This window comes from Dipodomys merriami, unplaced genomic scaffold (genome assembly GCF_024711535.1).
Source record: "Dipodomys merriami isolate MVZ:Mamm:240054 unplaced genomic scaffold, mDipMer1.0.p SCAF_26, whole genome shotgun sequence".
Taxonomy (NCBI): Eukaryota; Metazoa; Chordata; class Mammalia; order Rodentia; family Heteromyidae; genus Dipodomys; species Dipodomys merriami.
The window spans coordinates 13417681-13442046 of NW_027204048.1; the positions used below are offsets into that span (position 1 = coordinate 13417681).

Sequence of the window (24366 nt, forward strand, 5' to 3'; positions counted from 1 at the left end):
TAGTCCTCAAGAAGAGAAAGTTTCCCTTTCCCTATAGTAACAAAATTTTCATCACTGAGCATCATCTACTCTCTGGACCAATCACTGTGGCTTATAAAAGGACTTGAATAATATGATTGGTCCATCCTGCTATGATGGTTCCTGAGATTATTTTAGGTGGCATGCAGCCAATTTTTACTATTTTAACAATTTTTATGCCATTTTTAACATATGAAATTGACTTGCCAACTCCCAAATGTCATGAATAAAATTAAGGAACCAGCTAAACTATATACATATATATAATTTATATATATATATAAATTATATAATTATAAATTATAAACATAATTATATTTTTATTTATAAATTATAGATTATACAAAATTATGTATAATTATATACTGTTATATATAATTACATGATAATATATTATAATCACATATATATTTATATCTAATTATGTATATATATATATATATATACATAAGATTTGTACCACTATGTTTTGTTGAGAACCTACACTGCACTAGGCCCTATAGTAGGTACAGACATCATACTAAATGTCCACCAGCATCTCTGCGAAGTACATTTTAGGACCCCCACTTGATGCCTGAAAAATAAATAAAGTTTCCTGAAACCATGCACTGTGAGGTTAAAATGCTATTCGTAACAAGAGCTACCTGATCTTAAAACCCACTCTCTTTCCACCAACCAACCTAATGCCCCAGGATTCATGGCCAACAGAGGTAAAACTGGGACAGGAGCTTCTGACTCCAGATCCAGGGAGGGTCCCTAACTCTCCAGAGCCTCAGTTCCCAAAGCAGCCTCTCTCCACTGTTCCCAGTTTAGACAAGGCAGGACACATGGACAGGCAAAGCAAGGAACTTCCTCCTTGGCTAGATTCTGAAAATCTCCCCTATCAACATATTTTCATGCCTCTACTTTACATAGTTGAGTTTTTACATCTTAAAAATTGCCTTTTTATTCTTCAACTCTGGGGTTACCATTCAGTTTGCCTTCCGGAAAGAATAGCTAAGAGCTGGCAGGAAAACCCAGGGAATTATAAATAGGCTTTTGTCATAGTATATGCAAACATGTGAGCAATGGTGTAGAGGTGAGGGGAAGAGGGAAGAGAAGAAAGTGAAGAAATGCCACAATAAATAAAGGAGATTAGCTGAGCATTTGAGAACATACCAATGACTAACTATACATGGTTTGGTCATTTTAAATTCTGGATCTACTTCTGGAGCCAGAATAAATTGTAGGAATCATTGGTACGAGACCTCATAGGACTGTGTTGATGACTTAAATAGGACTTATGTGGTTAGGATTTGAACCATGAAAGATGCTTCCATAAATGGTAGCTATTTCAGTTACAGTGATAGTCATGTATGCTATTGAGAATAATCTTTTTCCTATCCTGCACAAGTCTTATGCTCATGTAAATATGTCTTCAAAACTCATTAAATGCCTCATCAAAAAAATTCATTAATCTAAGAACAAATGATGAATTGGAACATTATCACACACACACACACACATACACACACACATACACACACACATACACACACATGGGGAGGGGGAGAGAAAGAAAGAAAGAGAGAGAGAGACTGGGTTAATTTTCTTAGTACATAAAGAACGTCCATAAATCAATGATGAAAGACTAACAAGTCAATGGAAAAATGGGCCAAGTATCACACCAAAGGAACTATCAAAGGCTTTTCTACATGTAAGAAGACGTTCCATTTTACTCATAATGAAAGAAATTCAGATTAAAACTACCATGAGAAACATTTTTTTTATTTCTCAGATAGACAAATCTCAAAAACCCTGCAAAGACACATGGAATGCACAAGGAAAGGGAATATCCAATATATTGCTACTTGCAAAAGAAATTGGCACAGCACCAAGACAAAAGTCATGGCATTATTTAACCAAAGTTTAAGTATATATTCCCTCTAACTGAGCAAACACTTTTCTAGGCCTTTCTCCCATGGCTGTCCAGACTCAAAAATCTATACCAAGTCATAGGTACAAGACTTGACATCTTATTGATGTCAGTCGCTAAAGACTAGAAAAAATGTTCATCACTAGACACCAATTAATTAAATTGTAGTAAAGTTACATGCTGGAATGCTATGCAATCTTTGAAAAAATGTGAGACACAGCTTGAAAGGTAGTTCAATGGTAGAACATTTGCCTAGCATATGCAAGACCCTGAGTTTGATTCCTAGCTCTGAAAAAAAATTTAAGTAAAAATATGAGACTGCTAAGAATGTGTTTTAAGAGGTAGACCATTTGCCCAAGAAGCGTCAAAAAGAACTAGACAATTTCGATTAGATAGATAGAAAGAAAGAAAGATAGATAGATAGATAGATAGATAGATAGATAGATAGATAGATAGATAGATAGATAGATAGATAGATAGATAGATAGATAGAAAGAAAGAAAGAAAGAACTGACCCTGGAACCTAAGCTTGCAGGCTTCCCTGTTAAATTTGAAGTGCAACTAATAACATGGGTTAGGATAAGTATGTCCCGTGTGTAACTGGAACATACCCAAGTGTTTCTAATTGCTCAATCTGGCCATCAGAGAATGATCTGGACCCAGGTGCTCACCAGCTACGTTTATCACTTGAGCCTGGCTTTCCAGACCTGCAAAGTGACCTAAAATGACTGTTCAACTTTGTCGTGGGGTTGCTTCCTCATGGAGGTTTAAGCCAGCCTCTGTGCTTTGTGAATGACTTGAGTGCTCTAAAAATTGTCAGGAACGAGCACAGTTGCTCCCAGGTAATAGGAAAACCCTCATTTCCCCAGCACACCATTGACTGAAACCCATTTCCTGACTGTCCTCCAATTTTTCCTGTGATGTTTTATAAGCTCCAGGCACACAGCTTAATACTTATTTTCATTCTTGAGGACTGTTTGTGAACATGTAAAATCATCAAGGGGGCTTTATTTTCAGAGTTCATTGTTTTGGACATAAATGTGGTGGCTTTGTATCATCTATACCTTAGGAGAGTAGCTGGGAAGGGCCCTCTGCTTAATTCCCTTAGCATGTATTTATGGAACACCTGGAGCGAATGGGATGAGTAAAATGGGCCTTTATATGGAATGTAAGGCCTAGCCAAAATCCAGCAGTGTCTGAAGCAAAGGAGTAGAGAAGGTAAGGGCTGCAGAACCTCAGAATGCTCCTTGTATAGGTACTCCAGAATTTTCTTTCATTTAAACTCTTCTTCTCTTGACTGTGTGTGTGTGTGTGTGTGTGTGTGTGTGTGTGTGTGTGTGTGTGTGTGTGTGTGTGTATGTACACTAGGACTCAAACTCAGGGCTTTACACTACACTCTTACTCAGCTTGCTTGCTCATAGGGCTCTACCAAGTGAACAATACCTCCAGTCCAACATTTTGCTGGTTCAGAGGAAATGGTGTCTCAGCCTTTTCTATCCACACTGGCTTCTGAGTAGCTAGGATTGTAGGTATGCGCTATCACCTCCTGCTTAACCTCTTCTTTACAATGTTGTGCTCCCCTCCCATATAAACCGCATCCTCTATGCAATGCAGGGGAAATGTGTTGACCTCTATAGTTGTTTCCTTTTTAAATGGAGTATCTTGTTCCTGCTTGCTTTTCCTCTTGATGATAGACACAAGATGCAGAATTTGAAATGAATAAGTGCAAAGTAAATACATGAATCTCTCTCTGTGTGTGTACTTACTTATTTGACAGTATTATGGTGAAATTTCCTTAGTTACTTTTAGCTTCTGGTTAAAAAAGCTGATATGGATGCACCTCCTTTTGTTTGACAAAACTGAATAATGCAGGAGGAGAAAATATTCAGCTGTGTTGTTAGCCAAACTGGTCAAATAGAGTGTTGGATCCTCTTTCTTATGATTGAACTCAGTTTCCACAAACAGAGTTTTTTATCCCTTTCCAGTGTGCTTTGGGAGACTTACAGAGCAAAGCTAGACAATCTCGTGGTCTTTTAATGTCATCATCATCCTTTATTTTTTTCCTCTTTGTTTTATTTTGTTGTTGTTGTTGTTTTTTTTCTGAGACAAAGTCTTGCTATGTAACCCAATAGCTGGGCTTTGACCTTGTTATTCTTCTACCTCAATTTCTTTGAGGGCTGGGATTACAAGTGCAACCTGTTACCCTCGCTCTTTTATTTTAGAGAGACATTTCTATGTTTGTAAGGAACAGCTACTCTCCTTGACAAGTTCTATAATGGAAACGGTGTTCTGAGAACTGATCTTTGATAGAAACGAGCCCTCGGGCAACGCAACCTTTCCTGATGTTTTCCTACTTTGTAAAGCTAAAGTAGCTCACTTCCCAAATACCTGCTGGCCTTTCCTTGTAGGTTCATTGCTTGGTTTCCTGTTCATAGTTGCTTCTCTTCCAAAGCTGCTGCTGAGGTCAGCTGGGTTTCAAGGACTCCCTTTGTGACCCCACAAGAGAGAAAGGGCAGACAGACATCTGGACAGCGGTTTCAGATAATGTCAGCCTGTTGACATTGGAGATTGCTTCCTGGCATGTACGCTCCCTTTGCTGGCCGCATGCTTTGTAATCTTTTATCCCTACTTCTCAGTGTTAGCCAGCATGGGAGGATAGTTTTGCTTTAGTCAGGGGGAACCGAGATGGCATTCCAGAGAGCTCAGCAATATCGACCGTGTATTTATTGCTGATCTTGGCACTTTGGCACGCCTCAAAATTGGAAGCTAAGAAAACTATAGCTGTCTTTAATCTGGAAATGTCACATGCTGAAATGTTTTCTGAAACCTTCCCACAAACTCTGCATTCCAGAAGGGCAAGGAATTGTGCGTTTTAACAACTCTCTGTGTAGTGGGGAAATTCAGAAAATGCTAACAGTCCATGAGAAAATATGTGAAAATAACAAGCGTGGTACAAGTCACTAGGGAAATCCAGACTCCTATCTTCTTTCCTAGACGCCAGTTTAGGAATAACAGTAAGTTGAGTGATCATTATGAAATTCGAACCTGATACAAGATCTCCATAGTGAAAAGGATTTTAATACATCTTTTGTATATAAAAATGAGATCAGCTGGGCACTGGTGGATCACACCTGTAATTCTAGCTACCCAGGAAGCTGAGAGCTAAGGATCACTGGCTGAAGCCAAGGTGGGAAGGACCATCTGTGAAACTCTTATCTCCAATTACACTCCAAAAACTACAAGTAGAATTGGAAGTGGCTCAAGTCGTGGAGTGCTAGCCTTGAGTACAAACGATCAGAGACAGTGCCCAGACCCTGAGTTCAAGCCCCAGGATCAGCACAAAAAAATGATTAAGAAAGTTTACTCATTTATTTACAAATATAGGGTTACATATCTACTAAGAGACAAGTAGATTGGCTGCCTTCTATGTTGAAATGTAAGCCCTTGCATGCTTAAATTCCTAGTAGGGAATACGGACAAGTAATTCAACAGGTAAATATTAATGAATAATACTGATACAGAAAAAGGCTTCCAGAAGAAACAGCCAACCATGTCCATAGTGGAAGTTAGCAAGGCAGCCTGGAAAAAACAGGATATAAACAATGCTGCCATGTATGTTGTGTGCCTTGTGCGAGGCATAGTTATACATGGTGGTCAGGCTGAGCTACTATTAATCAAGAAGGGAGGGATCGTGTTACCAAGGATGCAGGAAGTAGTAGGGTGAGATGTATAAGGAAAGGAGATGAAATAATATTCTAGCTAAAGGATGCAGCATATAGAAAGGTCTAGAAGCAGTGGAGAAACTGAAACCTTACCTTAGAGGAACTAAAAGAACTTTTGTGGCTTCATTAATAAAGGATGTGGTTATATATGAGTGCCACACTACCTGTGCTTTATAGAGGTCTGAAAGGATTTACACGCCCCCACAGGCCTGCTCAGCTATAAAGCAAAATGAACATGTTGGCATAATAGAAATGGAGCGGAGATTAGATTATAATGAGGTAAGACTGAAACAGGAAGATCTTATGAAGGCTATTGCCATAATACAGACAAAAGATGGATTTACCCTGGTGGAGTCGATGACTTTGAGAGAAATCTATACCTTAAACCAGGACTTGGGAGAACAAGGGAGTTTGGCTTGTGGGGGAATCGGTGCAGATCTGGAGATTGCTTGGTTGTTCACTGGGTATTTAAGGTTCCATTCATTTCCAAATTGAAACACAGCAAAACAGTCAATTGGGAGGAAAAACAGTGAGTTCAAGTGTGTATGGCCTATCTAAGTGGAGATGCTCCCCCCAAACAAATTAGATATAAGTGTCTTGCAGTAAATAAGAGATCAGGTCAGAGAGAAAGACTTGGAACTTACCTCTGCCTACGTAAAGCTGAAAGTCTGAAAGTGGGTTCGGTCATTTGCACACCCGTAGCAGGTAAAAAAAAAAAAAAAAGACGACAAATAATAATAGCTGGAATTTAGATGTATTTTTCTTTCATGAATGAAAAATGTAGAAGCAGAAAGTGAAGACTGGTTAGAAGACTCCATAGTATGACACAGCTTCAATTTCTCCATACTATCCACAGTGACAGCTCACATCCTCATGAATGCTTCCTAGTCAACTATGCCAGTGTGCCCATGTCCAAGGGAACTCACAAGATATAGAACGTTCCACTTTAAAACCGGGAAGACACGACTATTTCGGCTGATTTGATCATCCTAATCACCTCCTGATCTTAAGATGACCTACAGCTCTGCCATAGTACAAAGAAAGAAGGGAAGACAGCAAAAAAAAACCAGGCCAGCTAACCCCATCCAGTAATCCACCACCATTAAACACAAAGGGAGAACAGCAGTATTATTTTCCTAAACTAAAGACATTGATGATCCCAGTCAAAGAGGGTTTTCTTAACAGGACAAAATGGATATTAGGTATGCAGTTAGTAGATATGCATCAGAGGAAGACTCATCAGAGTAGAGGATCAAGACCCAGACTCAGTGAAATAGAAAGGAGGATAGAGAATGCTGAGTCCTAGAAGGAGCAGACCAGAGTAATAACAAAAACGATTGGAGCAAATAATCAAACGAGGAGGAAAAGAGCATTCCAAGATCAAAGGCGGCTCCTCCAGTGGATATTGCTCCTGTGTGGTTTTACAAATGAGAGCCTCTTGTAAGAATCCCTTCAAAAAAGTCAGCCCCCTCGGCGATGGAAGAAGTCACTAAGTACATCAGAGGAAGAAGGCCAGTGTAGTCTAGTGTTTGTGGCTGTGTCTAGGATCAGAATGGACCTCAGATTACCCCTGCTCATGTGCAGTAACTGTCCAGTCCAAGAACACCATGATGTACAGCAGGCCTCCCAGTTTTCTTCCCTGTTTAACCATAAGTGCAAAGCAACTCTTTTGGGAGTATCGTTGTCTATCAAGGCCCTTTCTAGCTTCTACAAGGCAAGGTTCTTCAGAATTTCTAGGCCTGGGCAAAACACCGGGACTAATCACGAGCAAAGCACATTTTTATTTATAAACGACATTGGAAGGAAAGGAATTTTCTGTGTGTCTCTTGAAGATAAGCATTGTTTTAATATTGACTGGAAGCTTCATGAAGTTCCCAAGCCAAAAGATACTATTTAGGATCCTAGGAACACGGAAGTGAACTTGTACGTCGAGAGAGAGTTTCACCACCTCCATAGCCCTGTGTTGGAATCGCACAGGAACTTGTATGCTGTCACGTTATGCTGTGCTTTAAATGCAGGCTTTCCTTCTTTCCTGAGGCTAGGCTATATTTGAAATGCCCCACATGAGAGCTGTTTGCTCTACTAAGAAGGGGTTCATTCTAGGAGGGGTTTCTTACCACTGGGAACCAAAATAGGACAGCAAGATCTGGCTGCTGCTTCTCAATTACAGATTGTTCGGCCTGTGACACTTCTGGTAGAGCCTGCGTATAAAAAAGCACTGCAAAGCAACCATCAACCTCAGTACAACCTCTCCTCAGGAGAGTCAGATTGAAGACTTCTTAAACCTCATTCATCTCCTCGGCCTCAGAAACAAATCTGAAGCCAAGGTTTCATGAACTTGGATTGAATGAGAATGAGAAGTCTCTTGCGTCTGGCAGGCGTGGCCATAAAAGAGAGAAGAGAAAGTATTCCTCTTATTTTAAAAAAACAGCAAACAACAGCACAAAACAAAACAAAAAACATGTTTACTGAGAAAGATCATGTCTGCCTTGCAAAACCCATGGAGCGATCCTTTCTAACACAGAGGAGTGATGGGAAATCTGGTACTCTGGTTTATGGTGGATGAGATGAGGTATTGTGCTGCTATCCAGCCCCTAGCAGTCCAGGGTCTTTGTTGAAATGGGCTGCCTGTGAAAGGCATCATGCCTTCTGTTCAGTGTAAGGTAGCTCATACTTATTAAGTCACTGGGCTGACATTCCACACTGCACCTTGCACATTAGGCTGATACCTGGGGGCCCCCGAGCTGCCAATGATGGCCCCCAAACCCACCACTTCCATGTTGACTTACTCCTTCTCACCTTATTTGCAGGGATATATTTCTGGAGTTGAGCCCAAGACTATAGGGTATCTCCGAAAACCAAGGGACAGGTGCTGCGACCTCGACCTGGTAATTCATTTCATGAATTCCTTTTCCTGATTTGAGAAATGGCGCTTCCACCACATAGGACCATTGGATAGGAAGAAAGCCAAGAACTTGCATTAAGAATCTCCTGCTCAGAATGCAATGTGCAGTAGTTCCTTTGGAATCATAACCAATGATTTCCTTTATTCTTTTGTTGTGGATCCTTGGCCCCTGAGCCTCTTTGGGCTCAAGGTTAGCACTCTACCACTTGAGCCACAGCAGCACTTCTGGCTTTTTCTGTGTAGTTTATGGAGATAAGAGTCTCATGGACTTTCCTGTCCAGGCTAGCTTTGAACTGTGATCCTCACATCTCAGCCTCCTGAGTAGCTAGTATTACAGACCTGAGCCAACAGTGCCCAGCTCAAAGATTTCTTTTTCAAAAACTATTTTTATTTTCTTTAAAGTAGTCCTACAAAGGAGTTTCCATTCACAGAAGCAGTTTATGAGATGGGAGATGCATTATTAAAAGCTATGTTCATTTTCATGTGATTAAAGTAGTCAGTTTTCTAGTTAGTGATCTATTAAATAGCATAGGATAATAAGTGAGATTAAGGACTTCAAGCAGAAGGTAAGACTACGACACTCATTTTACCAATAAAGATATTTCAGGCAATAGAGCTAGTTTTCCCAAAGTGACTTCATTTCTCCAAGTTGTGGATGGAGTTTGAACCAATACTTGGCTGACAAATAACCACATGGCATAGCCACTCCGTACCCTTCCAGGCAGGATGTAATTCAGGAAATCCGATCCTAAGGGGTCCAGGAAATTAGGGGGAAAGATCCTAGCCGGAGGTCAAGGGCTGAAAATCAGCCCTGGAAAGGAAGTTGAAAAAAGAAAGAGGAAGAGGAGGTGGAAAAGGAGAAGGAGGAGGAGGAGGGGGAGGGGGAGGGGGAGGAGGGGAAGGAGGGAGGGGGAGGAGGGGAAGGAGGGGAAGGAGGAAGAGAAGGAGGGGGAGGAGGGGGAAGAGGGGGAGGAGGGGGAAGAGGGGGAGGAGCCTTTGTCTTGGTTAGCAGTGGTAAGAGGTAACCAGTAGAAAGTCTTAGGCACTATCTCAGACCTGGGTTAGAAAGTGTGAGCCTGAATCATACCAGGAGTAAAAATGCAGGATTCCACATGAGATCATCTAGGGTAGGATCCAGGGCCTTAGCTGTCAGAACATATTCTGATTATGGGTCACTGAGCGGTGCCTCATACCAGACAGGACATTGGTGTAGATTTTTTAACACCAAAGGATCAATTAAAGTGAAAGGAATAAAAAGTCATAATATCAGCATTGAAAAGATGCTGTTCATCTGCTACTTGAGTGAATGCCTACTCTGATCCACACTAGAAAACAGGAAGAGGGAAAGATCAACTGTTTACTGCCTCTGGATGAACTGAAGGGTGACAAGAACAGAAATAATTAACATGGCAATTTACAAAGCAGGCTAGCTACCATGTATCGTTTCCTTAGACCCTCACCACAACCCTATAGATACCAATTCATGTCTCACGTGAGGTTTACTTTCTAAAATGAAGACAGAAGGTGTAAGTTGTGTGCTGTAAAAATTGCCCTAGAAAATTCCTCAGGTCATACCTAGAATGCATATGTTAAAATGCTGTATCTGTTTTATGAACAATGCAGCCATGGTGTCTCTCGGGGTTGGGATCCATATTTTCTTTGGAAGGTAATGAGATATGCTTCCGGTGAAAAATATGTCAGCCTGAGCAGGGGATGGACTAATTGCAGTCGGTTTGTTGTTTCCTGATTATAACGAGTGCTTTTCCAAATGCTGGATGTGTGTGTGATGGGAGTCTAGCCATTTTGCAGAAAAGAAACGAATAATCCAATTCATCTAAGCATGACAAAGTCTTAACCTGTGCAAGGTTATGCATTCAAAACCTTGGATGGGCTCAGAATTTTTTTTAATCTTATGTTCCTGGAAACAAGAAAGATTTTCCTTTCATTGTTTTCTAGAGCCCGTGTAAGAAAAGACTTGTTCAGACCCCGGGACAGATGGAATCTTTCCTTTTGGGCAAAATGATTTAATTATTGTCCCTGATTGCTCAATTAATTTAAAAAAAACTATCTGTTTGGATGTATATGGCCCTCTACAAAAGCCGTAAAGATTTTTATCCTTTCCAATAAATGTATCATCAATCAGTTCAGATTCCCTTTAGCAGCTGCGTTTGAAGTGAATCCTTCCCTTTCCTCCAGACTCCGTGTGTTCACAGTGCAGTTGGGAATCTCCTCAGATGTGTCCAGATGTGAGCTATATGCAATCCCTGTGTGACTCTAGTCATGTTTTGCCTTTCTATTATATATGTTTAATGTCTCTGTCTACTCTCATTGGTTAAGATGATGGGGGAAAGGGGTGGCATCAGGAACATGGTATAATAAAGACTAGAAAATTCTTTCCCTTAAACAATGGCAAGATGGTGAAAAGCAACTTTTCATTTACTTTTTTTTCTTTTTCTTTTCTTTTTTTTTTCCTTCTAGTTCTAGGGCTTGAGCTCAGGGCCTAGTCACTGTCCCAAAGGCATTTTTTCCTCAAGGCTGGTACTCTAACATTTTGACTCACACCTCTACTCTTCGCTTTTTTTTCTATTTAATTAGAGATACGAGTATCAAGGACTTCAAACTGGCTTTCAAACTGCAATTTGGTATTTCAGACTCCTGAGTAGTTTGGATTACAGGCATGAGCTACTGGAATCTGCCAGAAAATCAACTTTCTTTATTTTTTTTAAAAACTCTGGGTCTGGGCACTGTCCCTGAGCTTCTTTTGCTCAAAGCTAGTGCTCTTTCATTTGAAGCACAGCACTACTTCTGGCCTTTTTTTTTTTTTTTTTTTTGAGTAGTTTATTGGAGATAAGAGTCTCACAGAATTTCCTGCCTGGGCTGGCTTCAAACCGTGATCTTTCGATTTCAGCCTCCTGAGTATCTCGGATTACAGGCATAAGCCCCTGGCACCTAGCTCCCAGATTGAGCTTTTGCTGTCATTGTTTTCTACCCTGTAATGCAAGGACTCAAACTCAAGATTGCTCACAGGTCAGGCAAGCATTTTCCACTGAGGATCATCTCCAGTTCCAATATTATGTCTTTGTTTCAGGTAGAGCCCTCCAAAAAGGAACCAATATTTATTTATTTGGTTGGTGGTTTATTTAGGCTTGAACTCAGAGCCTTCAGCTCTTGCTCAGTTTTTTTTTTTTTTTCACTCCGGACTGGCATTCTACCACTTGAGCAATCCCTCCACTTCCATCTTTTTGCTGGTTAACTGGAGGTTAACCAGAAATCAGCATCCCAAATCTTGTCTGCCCAGGTTAGCTTGGAACCATAATCTTCTGATCTCAGCCTCCCGAGTACCTGGAATTACAGGCTCTGCCACAAGCTGGCCTCTAACTCTGATCCTCCTGCCTCATCCTTCAGAATGATGAAATTACAGGCCTGTTCTGTCATAACCAGTTTAAGGAACTAGCTTAAACTATTCCCAAACTACCCAGTCCCTCTTCTAGGTGACCCAGAGTGAAGTTTGCTTATTATAATTTCATTATAATGCCAAATTCTCTTCCAGAAAATCAAATTTTTAAGCCTCTGAAAATCAAAGACTTGGAACACCAGGGAATTAAAACATACACCTACAGGAAAACTTATATATTGATGCTCGTAATAGCATTATGATTCATAGTAGCAGAAAGATGAAACAATCCAAATTTCCATCAAGTGGTGAGTGGATAAATAAATAATGGCATATCTATAAAACAGAATATTCTTCAGGCCCAAGATTACTCTTATATGAAATGTAATACATGCTGTAATATGGATGACCCTTGAAAACATTCTAAGAGAAAGAAGCCAGTCACATAGATTATATGAGGATATGTCTAGAAAAGACAAATCCCTACAGACAAAGTAGATTGATACTTTCTAGAGGATGGGGACAGGGAAATGAAAAATGTCTATCAATGACACTTGGTGTTTGCACAACTTTGTAAATAGACTGAAACTATTGAACTGTACCAGGCACCAGTGGTTCATGCCTATAATCACAGCTACTCAAGAGGTGGAGATAGGAAGTTTGTGATTCAAAGCCAGCCTAAGCATAGAAAGTCCATGAGGCTCTTATCTGCGATTATACCACCAAAAAGCCAGAAGTGAAGCTGTGGCTCAGTGGTAGAGCGGAAAAAGCCAAGCAAGGGCCTAAGACCCTGAGTTTAAGACTGGCACATGAAAGAGGAAAAAACACTAGTGAATTGTATAGAATGGGTGCATTTTAGGCATGTGAATGATTTCTAAGGAACACTTATAGATGCCAATCTCATGAGGATAGAATAAATGAAATATTTCACTCTAATTCGGTCTTTGGTAAAAATGATTCTCATTAATAAAGTAAGGAGAACGGATTTGCAAAGTTGTTTTAGAACAGTAATTTAATTGGACACTGCACAGGGAAAGTTGAATCCTTGAATATGAATACTTTGCTCTTCTGCATTCACTCTAAAATGTTTTCAAATTACATCATGTTCTTTCTAGTTCAGAGTAACTGTAACATGACCACAAAATGCACACTTGCATTGAGACCAAAAGTGGGGGTTACCAATAGTATGAGTTCAAATGCCAATGTAGACTGATGAGCTGGGGCTGTAGAGACCCTATATTTAGTGGTAGCCACCGTTGCTCTAGGCCAGGCATGAAAAGTATATATTTATCTGGAACTTGGCAGTTGTAGTAAAAAGTAGTTAGCACTGGCGCTGGTTAATTGAACTAAGAAAAGTGTACTCTTTTACTAAGTAAATACAAAATCAGTTGGGTTAATAAGCCTTTGGATGCCCTGTAGTGCAGCTTCTAGACACATTCACAGGCAAGTCTTTAAAAAAAAAAAAAAAGAGAATTTCTGGTGTATAATTTAAATGTGGCATCCCCCATATCCATCAGCACCACCCAGACCTACTGGCTAAAAGGAGAACACTCTCTGTTTGAGTATGCCCTCAAAGTGACTACCCCAACTCAAATTTGAGAACAGCTGCTTTAAAATGAGCTGTTCCCTCTGGGAGTAGGCCATGGATGGAAGGTTGGGGAGACACTGGAACATGCAAGAATCGAGTCTCCATAGTAGCAAAATCAGCATTTGCTGTGAAGATCGATGCGATTCCCTGGGATCTTTCTTTCTTTCCCTTGTTGCGCCCCTTCCTAACTCTCTTACTTCCTCAGAAAAGATGGGAAGTGCTTTCTGCATCTTCCCCATCCAGCACCACCCCATCTCCATCATCCCGCACTACCAGCCTGTTCGGACCTCCTTCTTCTGCATCAGTAGCAGAGTGCGGGAAAGAAGGTGGAACACATTCCCTCAGTGGCAATTCAACAATCCGTTGGCATCTGGGGCCCCCAGCTTAATGCTTTGAAACCCCAATGGGTCTCCAAACTTGCAAACACACATGTCACACTTAGAACAGCGCAGGCTCCTCCTGAGTGTCGCCAGCATGCAGAAGGTGTTGATGGTAGCCGTGGTTGCGAGGGTCAGACTTTCTCACAGGGAGTTGCCTGAGTTGGCCCCGGAAGCGGTTAGTGTTTGTACCCGCGGGGTGGCTCCTATGTTCAGAAGATGGCCATCTGGAGACCAATCTCAAGCCTGAAGCCCGCTCAGAGTGAGCAGATCTCCCTGAAGACCATGGCACACGTGCATCCCACATGGGAGACTGGTCCTTGCTGAGCTGGCTTCTGCTGGGCTCTCTTGTACTGATCATAGAGGCTGGTATAGGAAGTCAGGTGGCTAGAGTGTTGATTGGAAGGCTCTTGTCAATATTAGTAGGGTACAAAGAGAGGATGGAGGAGGGAAGGGAAATAGAGAAGGATAGAGAAAGGGAAAGGAAGCGTTGAGGAGAAAGGGAATAGGAAGGAGGGGGAAGGAGAGGAGGGGACCCCTATGCACCGTGTTTTGTATATGCTTCTCCATTGAGCTATCAGAACTGGGCAGTCTGGCTCTGGAAGAGTCTAGGGAGAGACACTTTATTTCTACATTTTAAAAGATAGACTTCGCTCAGAACTGTTTCAGCCTAGGCCTCAGGACCAGGCTGAGAAAAACCACATAGACTCAGTTTACCACGAGGATCTCAGATAAAGGCGCATGAACTCGTTAAGCATGTGGGGCGCTGGGAGGGGAGAGAGTGGAGTCCACCAAGTCACTTGGTCTCCAGTCTGGGGAGAAGCCCCCCCCAGGATCAGTATCCTCGAGCCAGGAACCACCCCCTCCCTGACCCACAGGGAGACAGGTGCAAAGTGTTAAGCAGACCTGCCATGAGGTAATGAAAGCCAGTAGGCACTTGAACTCAGGGTCAGGACTAATGGGAAGTGATGGGTTGGGGACGAGATGGGGAACACATGCCACCCTCTAAATTGGCAACCTACTCAGCCTCTGGCTGCTCCTGTCATGTGGAAAAGTGGCCCCTGACCGCCCCATCATTGAATGTCAGGGATCCCGTGTGCAGGCTGAGCTGGGCTGCCTGCAGATCTAACAGACCCGAGCTGTGGCTTTTCCCTAGTTGCACGCACACAAGATGGATGGATCCCTTCCTTGTGTTCTCTTCTCTCTCCAGGCCATTATGTTTATGTGGACACCTCCTTTGCCAAACCAGGGGAGAAAGCCGTGCTGCTCAGCTCTGACTTACAGGCAGAGGAATGGAGCTGTCTCCGCCTGGTCTATCAGATAGCCGCGTCCTCGGGGGCTCTGTCAGATTCCAGCCAGCTGAGCCTCCATGTGAGATTTGAAGATGAAACTTTTGATCGCTTGCTTTGGTCCACGAAGGAGCCCTCAGACAGCTGGCTCATCGTCAGCCTGGATCTGCAAGACAGTCCCAAGAAATTCAAAGTAAGTGGAGTTTCGGATGAAGAGACAAAGCACATGAGATGCATTTTGTGCTAGCTGAGATCTTAAACTATGTGAGTTTCTTCTATTTAGGTTCGTTATATCGTCGAAGATCATTACTAAAATGTAAATTCATCTGTTGTTTATTCTTCAAGAAAGTGCTATTTAAATGAGACTTCTTTAAGAATTTAAATTCTGTATGGATTTAATTGGAAGTGGATTTTGTAATGGGTTTGCTGGCGTATTCTTATTTCATACGATTGCCTTCATCCTTCTTTGACTGTGTGTGGTAGGTGTATAGATGATCATCCTTGTGGTTTAATAGCGACAAAATTTGGGTGAGCAATTTTAATAAAAGGAGGAAATGGAGAGTACTTAGAGAAAAGATATTTATGGGACATGTCCTGTGATTGTGTAGAGTTGAGTGCACACAGAAGTGGGAAAGGACTCTGGAACTCTACACAGTTGTCCATGAAGTGAAATTTACTGAGAATGTGTCACGGAAAGTTGAGCGAGCCTTCATGAAGACTTCTCCAGTCCTAGTGTCCCTTTACATCCCCAGCTTGTGCTTGGTCTCCTTTGAAAAGTTATGAGAACATATATATTCTCCTCCCAGTGTTGTTTGCTTGGGGTCCTCCTCACTGAGGGGGAAAAGATTGGGGGGGGAGGTCTGAGTTTCTTATTTAACATCATCTTCCCAATGGTGATCACATCCCAAATGCGCCAACATAGTTGTTAAAATGTAAGGTTAAAACTTACAGAAGGGAAAGCTGTTCATTCCGGAAACGGGGCCCCTAAAAATACATGATCATATTCCTTGAAATTGGGAACATGAGTTTTTAATTCTTCTCTATCTCTTCCTCCTGGTGTAAAATTCTCATTTCTTCATCAACGCAGAAACTGTAACATGTTCTATCATCCATGAGCCCTCTCCGTTTTAGATGGAAAGCTTACTGTCAGATTTGGACTTTCTACTTTTTCCTAAAGGGTTTCTTCCACACACACACCCCGCCCCTCCAGGTTCTCCTCCCTCCCTTCTTGATCATGCTTGGCATGGGTTTCCCCAGGGATGCAAACTGGCTTCTGCACATGACCAGTCAGTGCTACCACAAGCCAAAAGGAGGTGATGATTGGGATAGCAGAGATGGCTGGCCCTGAGACGCTATCAGACACATTGCTAACTTCCAATTTCTGAGTACGTTTTAGTACGTACACACACACACACACACACACACACACACACACACACACACACACACACACACACACACATGCATGCATACATGCACATGGGGGCACATGCATGTGTGTATTCATATACTCTGGTTATAAAATCCATAGTGAAATTTTTCCCAGATGCAATGAGCCCATTGCAACTCTGCAGGCCTTGAATTGCCCATCTAACAGCCGCTGTCCCGAACAGGGAACAAAATACTTTGATATCTAACTGTCCTTCTTCTCCATGTGTTGTGCAGATTTTAGTAGAGGGTGTCCTAGGACGGGGAAACTCAGCCAGCATTGCCCTCTTTGAAATCAAGATGACAACCGGCTACTGCATCGGTGAGTCTTACTTTCACTCCACTGGAAAACAAACATTTCTTGAGACACTGGTAGTTGGAAAGCATTGAGCCAGTCCTAAAGACCAGCTATGTCATAGAGCACTGGGCATAATTCATAGCTGGTTCAATTCTTTGGTAGCATACCTTGGAGGCTTAACCTGGCTTCCCTGACTTTGCTCATTGGCCTTCACATGGACCAACTGGATTCAGGAAAAGCAAGTCCGTGCAAAGACTGTCACCTCAGTATTTCCACCTGGTTTCAATACGTTCTCACAAAAATACTTTCTGGGGCTGGGTATAGTGGCTCGTGTCTGTAAACTCGACAGTGGGGACGCTGAGGCGGAAGGATTCCAAATTTGATGTAACATCCTGAACTGTCTAGGGAGAGACTGTCTCAAAAAGCCATCCCTATCCCCAAATAGTACTAGATTTGCTGTAAATTCTTATGTGTGTGTGTGTGTGTGTGTGTTCCCAGAAAAATTGGCATCATTTTTGCCTCTTTGTCCTCCATTTCTCTCCCCATAAACTATTACCCCTGTCTGAATCGTCAGAGCTGCCACTGAGATTCCACCAGGCAGGGCTGGTTGAACTTCTGCAGGTGTATTCTACCTGCAATGCTTGGAATGGGATCCACGTGTACGTGTACCAGTTAGTTGCATCTAGGAGGCGCCCCCTGTTGGCTCAGCCAACTCATTGCAATTCTCAGCTTCTGTTTCTCACCTGTAAAATGGGGTTAAAATGCTTCCCTCATTGGATTCTTCTGCAAGTTAATGTGATCATGGATATAAATGTAACTGGAAACATATGAAGGTAGCTGGGGGTCTTATATGCCAGCTTCTGAGAACCCAGGAAGAGAAGACACTTCTGCCCTGTGGATGTTCAGCCTGGACTTGTTTGCCACTGACAAAACAATCTCTGAACTCCATAAATACTTCCAGGGGAGGTGTAAAGAGGAAGAAAAAGGTTGGCTGTGCAGAATCCTAGGGAGGAAGCGTAGAGCTGTCCAGACTGAGACAAGTGTGAAAGAGAATCGGTACTTGGCAGGGAATTCCTCCAGAAAGAGCCTGGATCCAGGGAAATGAGCCCCGACTTACTGAATTCAATGTTTGGGAGATGCTACAAATCAGACAGCCAGGGGAGGGGCCTGTGGTTTTCAGATGATGGCATTTCTGACTGCCACTTTGAAAATGAGCCGGAGACAAAGCCCATACATAGGTATGAGCTAGAAAATCCCAAGGAAGAGGCTATGGCCTTCCATAGGGGGTGAGCAATACAAAAGGAACAGATCAGTAGATCTGAGAGATTTTTGTCAGCACTGACAGGACTTGGAAGCTGAATGGATGTGGAGGGAGAGAGTAAAAAATCAAAGATGCCTCTCAAAGAAAAGAAGCCTTTGCTAATTTCCTTGCATCCCAAGTCCCCGATTGACCTTCCAAAGATATCTCTTCTGCAAGGGAAGGAAAATAGACTGGGAAAGTATTTTCTAAAGATACGGAGAGGTTAGTCAGGTTCCTCCTCAGAACTTCTCCGTAGGTGGTATTCCACGTGGAGTGCTTGGAACCTGGTCAAAACGAACCAGTCAGTTGCATCTGCACGGCGCCCCCTGTTGTCTCAATCAACTCATTGCACCTTGGGGCTTCTGTTTAATCACCTGTAAAATGGGGATAAAATGCTCCCCTCACTGGAATACTGTGCAACTTCATGAGAACATGAATACGAAGGCCACTAGGAAAATGCTTGGCACTCAAGAAATGAATTATGTTAATCACCTTTCTTCTTTCGGTTTGTTTTTAAGAGGGAGATGGCAATATTTTATCTTGTTAAACTATATAATCACACTCTCTCCTTTGGTTCCGGCCTCTTTTGAGGATTAAGTTGATCTATATAAAATGCTTAGAATTCTGCCTGATACCCTGAAGAATATTTCCTTTTCTTTTTATGATACTCCGTGGCAGCCTGAGGCACTGAATATTGGGCACAGGTTGGCAGATTGTGCAGTGGAAAAGTTGAAAGTCAGTCTTAAAAATCCTTGCTAATGAAAAAACAAGCTGACAACTATAGCAGCTAGGGACCTGGCAGGGAAGTGGGAAGATGGGGAAACTTGGCCTCAGTGATTTAAAATAAGCTCATCAAAGAGACCACAAAGGTGTGAGTGGGAAAAGCCAGCAGCAAGGGATGGGTTGTGACCCAGGACTCAAACAGAGATGGCTCAGAAGCTGTCATCCTGTTTCCATCCGTAGCAGCCAGATAGGAGGCATTACCAGAACCTGGAATCTTCAGCTGTATGGTGAGGGCTTCCTGAAGTAGGCTGTGGTATGTAAATCATGTCTGGACACAGCCAATCGCAGCGACTTAGCAGGGAGGAGTTGGGGGATTCAGCCTTCACGTGCCTTCCAGGCACTGTTAGTGGAATTCCACAGCAAGTCAGAGAACCCCATTGGTCCAGTCCAGATAAATCAACCTCTAGAGGGTGGAACAGGTAGAGGAGGACAGAATTGAAATTATCTTTCATGGTTGTTTGTTTGTTGTTGTTTGGGGAGTTGTTTGTGGTTACATTAAGGGCCTTACACTTGAGGCAGGCACGCTACCAATTGAGCCATACCTCCATCCCTTTCTATTTTAGTTGGCTCCGGCTAACATTTCATCTGGCTGGCTTTGAACCTCAATCTTCCCTATCACATAGTTTAACAAGATCAAATAACTGAAGCATGAACCAATGAATGCTGCCATCTTATATGTTTTAATTGCAAGATTATGGGGCCAACAGAAGGACCCGGAAAACTGGGTTATGCCTCTCCTTCTATTGTGACTAGATGCTTCTTTATAAGAAAAGCAGGACTGGGTACTGGTGGATTGAGCCTATAATCCAAGCTACTCAGGACGCTGAGATCTGAGGATCATGGTTCAAAGGCAGCCAAAGCAGGAAAGTCCATGAGACTCCTATCTCCAATTAACCACCAAAAAAAAAGCAAACAAGCTGGAAGTGGAGCTGTTGCTCAAGTGGCAGAGTGCTAGCCTTGAGCACAGAAGTGTCCAGGCTTGAAATCAGGTTCAAGCCCCAGAACTGTCTCATACACACACACACACACACACACACACACACACACACACACACACACACACATTTTTTTTAAAAGGCTATGTGCATCTAATCATAGAAAACAATATTTATTTAAATGAACTCCAGGAAATGGAAACAAGAAATTTTTTATTTGTTTATTTATTTTTGTTGTCTGGGCCTGGGTGCCGTCCCTCAGCTCTTCAGCTCAAGGCGAGCGCTCTACCACTTGAGCCACAGCGCCACTTCCAGTTTTCTGGCATTTTATTGGAGATAAGAGTCTCACGGACTTTCCTGCTGGGGCTGGCTTTGAACCGAAATCCTCAGATCTCAGCCTCCTGAGTAGCTAGGATTACAGGTGTGAGCCACCAGCACCTGCCCACAAGAAGTTTGTTTGTTTGTTTATCATTGCTGTTCTCATTTTTCTTTCTTTTTGTTTATCTGTCTTTGGGAGTGTAAGGGGAGGCACAGAAGTGGAGGGACAGAGGGTGAACAAATGTAGCAGGGGTACTCACTAGACACTATGTTGTAAGTGCACTACACAACTTGTGGGTAGGGCTGGGAAGGAAAAACTGAGAGAGAGGGAGTGAGGAAGTGTTAAAAAATGCACTCTTTATCTGACTTATGAAACAGTAACCCTCTGTAGATCCCCTTTAAAAACAATTTTAAAAGAAAAAAGGGCAGGGAGTGAGATTAGCGTCTAGAAAACTAGCTCCTCCACTCTCAATATCTTCCACCATCAGGAAAGAAAAGCATGGAGGACGGACCATCAAGTTAAAGAAAGTGAGTGGACAAGATTTCTGGAGCTGAGCCAGGCATCAGTGGCTCATGCCTGTAATCCCAGGAGGCTTAGATTTGAGGATTGTGGTTCAAAGCCAGCCCAAGTAGGAAAGTCTGTGAAACTCTTATCTCCAATAAACCACCAGAAAAAAAAAACTGGAAGTGGTGCTGTGGCTCAAGTGGTAGTGCACTAGCCTTGAGCTGAAGAGCTGAGGGACAGCGCCCAGGCCCAGAGTTCAAGCCCCATGAGCAAGTGAAAAAAATAAAGAGCAATTCTGGAGCTGAGAGGCATTAAAATAAGAATGCCTGCAGCTCAGTGGCACAGCACCTGCTTAAAATGTACAAGGCCCTGGTTTTAGTACCCCTCAAAAGTAATTAAATACAGATGACCAACAAAATTGGGTGTGATGGCTCAAGCCTATAATCCTAACTACTTGGGAGGTAGAGATCAAGCAATCATGGTTTGAGACCAGCCTAGGCATAAAAGTTCATCTCAACCAATGGCTGGGTGCTGTGGCACACACCTATCATCCCTAATGCCACAGAGAATCACAAGTAGGAGGATCACATTCCAATCTTTAGGAACTTACCATGTGGCCAACAAGAAACAGAGGCATGGCTCAGCAGGTAGAGCACTTACCTCGCTTGTACAAGGCCCTGTGTTCAATCTCTAGTATTGACCTCCCCCAAGAAAGATGAGTAAGGGCTGGGGAAGTGGCTCAGTGGTAGAGTGCTTGCCTTGCATGCATGAGGCCCTGGGTTCAATTCCTCGGCCCCACATAAGCAGAAAAAAAAAGAAAGAAAGAAAGATGAGTAACAAAAATGGTCAGTTTGTATCAAGCCTCCCCATGATTACAACAGCCCTGTGAGGTAAGAATGTTGTCCACATGTGAACATGTATGTTCACATACAGAGGCTAAGAGAGATAGTGAGCCACACGGCAAGTCTCATGGCTATTAAGAGAAAGGACCACAATTGGAAAGGGGTGATGGTGATCAGGATGTTGCTTCATCATGATGCAGAGCCCTCTGGGCATTCACATACCACGTGAATCCTCCTTTGGTCTCAAAGGAGGATATTCTTAGGAGAGGAATACAAAGGCACAATGTCTATGTGCCTCTAATCCCATCAAATAATATTTATCTAAATGAACTCCAGGAAATGAAAACAAGAGAGTTTTATTTCCCCCTGCTGCTGTTTGTGTTTTCTTTTCTTTCTATCTTGTTTGTTTGGAGACACAGAAATGGAGAGAGAGAGTAGTATTCACTAGACACTGTTGAAAGTGAACTCTGTGGTTAGGCATGGGCTGAAGAAACAAAGAGAAAGTAAAGGAAGGGGTGACATTGCCCCAAAAGAAATGGACTCTTTACCTGACTTATGGAACCATGACCCATCTCTACATCATTCCTGTAATAGCAATTAATAGCAATAAAAAGTCCCCCCCCCTTAAGAAAGTTCATTCATTACAGTATCTCTCTTCTTGGCCAATAGTAGCCAGGAGTCCTGGTCCAGATGTTCCTGGGGGCAAAGGAAGAGATGGTGTGAGGGTCTGACGGGGCGGTGGGCAAGCTCTGCAGTGTGTGTGGTGGCTCCCAGTGTGGTGGGGGGGGGGGAGGTCCCTGAAAGTATGCTTTGATTTCTTTCCCACTAGAATGCGACTTTGAGGAGAACCACCTCTGTGGCTTTGTGAACCTCTGGAACCCCAATGTGAACTGGTTTGTTGGAGGGGGAACGACTCGGAACACCCACTCCAACCTCCCAAAGGACCACACTTTCAAGAGTGAGCTGGGTGAGAGCTGGGAAACCTCACGGGGGGGGGGGGGAAGGTCTTTTCTCAGCAGGAAGTCTGTCCCTGGCCTTAATCTGACTGTGGCTTCTGTCCACAGAAAAGGGAGGAGAAAGGGACTGGTAGAAGGGACCAGATGGCAAAAGAGGGAATGATAGACAAGGGGGGCGGGGCAAACTGCAGTTATGTGCTCCATCACTGAGAACCAGGACACCCACTTAAAGGTTTTACCTTAACTTGTGACTTGGGCTTGCTCAACTCACATTTTCATGGTTGATCTTCTCATCCATGTATTGATTTATGGCTAAGACAAAGCTATAGTCATCCCACTAAAAGCAGATGGAAGGATGGGAAGAAAGTCTTTCAGAACTTCCCAGTTGACAAGTGAGGTAAGCCAATCTTGATGGATTCTGAACGTGGTGTGCAATGGGGCCCCCTGGAGGCCAAATAAGGTGGTTCTTTGCAAGGTACGTTGGAAGGTAAGATGGTCCTGGCGTCTAGGAGTCAGAGGAGAAAGCCCCAGAAGTAGGACCAGGGCAAAGACTTTCTTTTCTTGCTCGTCATTACTGCTTTTGCTTGGCCTCTCGTGGGACCTGTACAAGCCTACGTCTCCCCATAATTGCAAACCATTCTAGTCTTCAGCTCCAAGTTCTTTTCCTAGAGCAAGAAGATTCTGGCATTCTGGTTTGCCAGTAAGAACAAGGCTAGTTTTGGTTCTGCTTCACAAAGCATCTATTTTCTCTTTGGGGGCCTTTGCAATGTAGATACAGAGGTGGTCTTCTCAGTCCCAATCAATTAATGGTGATGGCAGCATGCACCTGTGCCTGAAAAAAAATCAAACAAGTTTTTCTAGCACCTTATTTTTTTCCTCATTTTCCCCATGATTTCTTGTTATTTGCACGCTGTGTGTGTGCGCATGCACGCACGTGTGCGTGCCTGTAATCCTAGCTACTCAGGAGGCTGAGATCTGAGGATTGCAATTTGAAGCCAGCCTAGGCAGGAAAGGCATGAGACTCTTATCTCCCCTTAAAACCCACCAAAAAAGCCAGAAGTGGAGTTGTGGCTCAAGCAATAGTGCACTAGCCTTGAGAGGGGAAAAAAAAAAAGCGTAGGGACAGGGCCCAGAGCCTGAGTTTAAGTCTCAGGACCAGCAGCACAACAACCAAAAGAAAAGCAGCTAAAAAAGGATTAAAAGATATAGGCATCAGGGTCTTCTTTGGTGAACACTAAGACCTGAGATCGGGGCCGTCCCTCCTACCACTGCACTTGTTTCTGTCCCCTTTCTGTTCCTTTCTCCCATCTGTCCCTCTCCATCTTCCCACCCTTTCTCTTCTGTGACTATTCCAACATACTTCCAAAGGCAGGCAGTGTTGCACACAAGCGTTTCTCAGATCCCTGAGCTCCAGTGAGCTCCAAAGATTCTAAAGTATTTTATTTAAGAAACTACATGCATGTGACTCAAAGATTTACCCACGGGCCAGGTGTAGTGACACAGGGCTGTAATCTCAGCTAATCTGTAAGCAGAGGAAAGAAAAGGTTGAGAACCAACCATCCTGAGCAAAAGTAAAAGCAAAAGTAAAAGAAAGGTTGTGATCCCATCAGCCCGAGCAAAAGTATGAGACCCTATCTGAAAAACAAAAGGAATATAGCCATGGCTCAAGTGGTAAGAGTGAATTCAGTTCCCAATACCACCAAAAGGAAAGGAAGAAGACTGAAAGGAAGAAAGGAAGAAGGGAGGGAGGGAGGGAAGGAGGGAAGGAAGGAAGGAAGGAAGGAAGGAAGGAA

General features: G+C 42.9%; 1 protein-coding gene across 2 annotated transcripts in view; it reads left to right on the forward strand.

Annotated features, from left to right (window-relative positions):
- The window catches only part of Mamdc2 (MAM domain containing 2), a 143459-nt gene that overhangs the window by 51764 nt on the left and 67329 nt on the right, over positions 1 to 24366 (forward strand). For both annotated transcript variants that reach the window (XM_070035712.1, XM_070035711.1), the window contains exons 3-5: positions 15130 to 15401; positions 16874 to 16958; positions 22447 to 22584. In XM_070035712.1, the coding sequence (XP_069891813.1) occupies positions 15130 to 15401; positions 16874 to 16958; positions 22447 to 22584 (495 nt within the window). The remainder of the gene's footprint in view (positions 1 to 15129; positions 15402 to 16873; positions 16959 to 22446; positions 22585 to 24366) is intronic.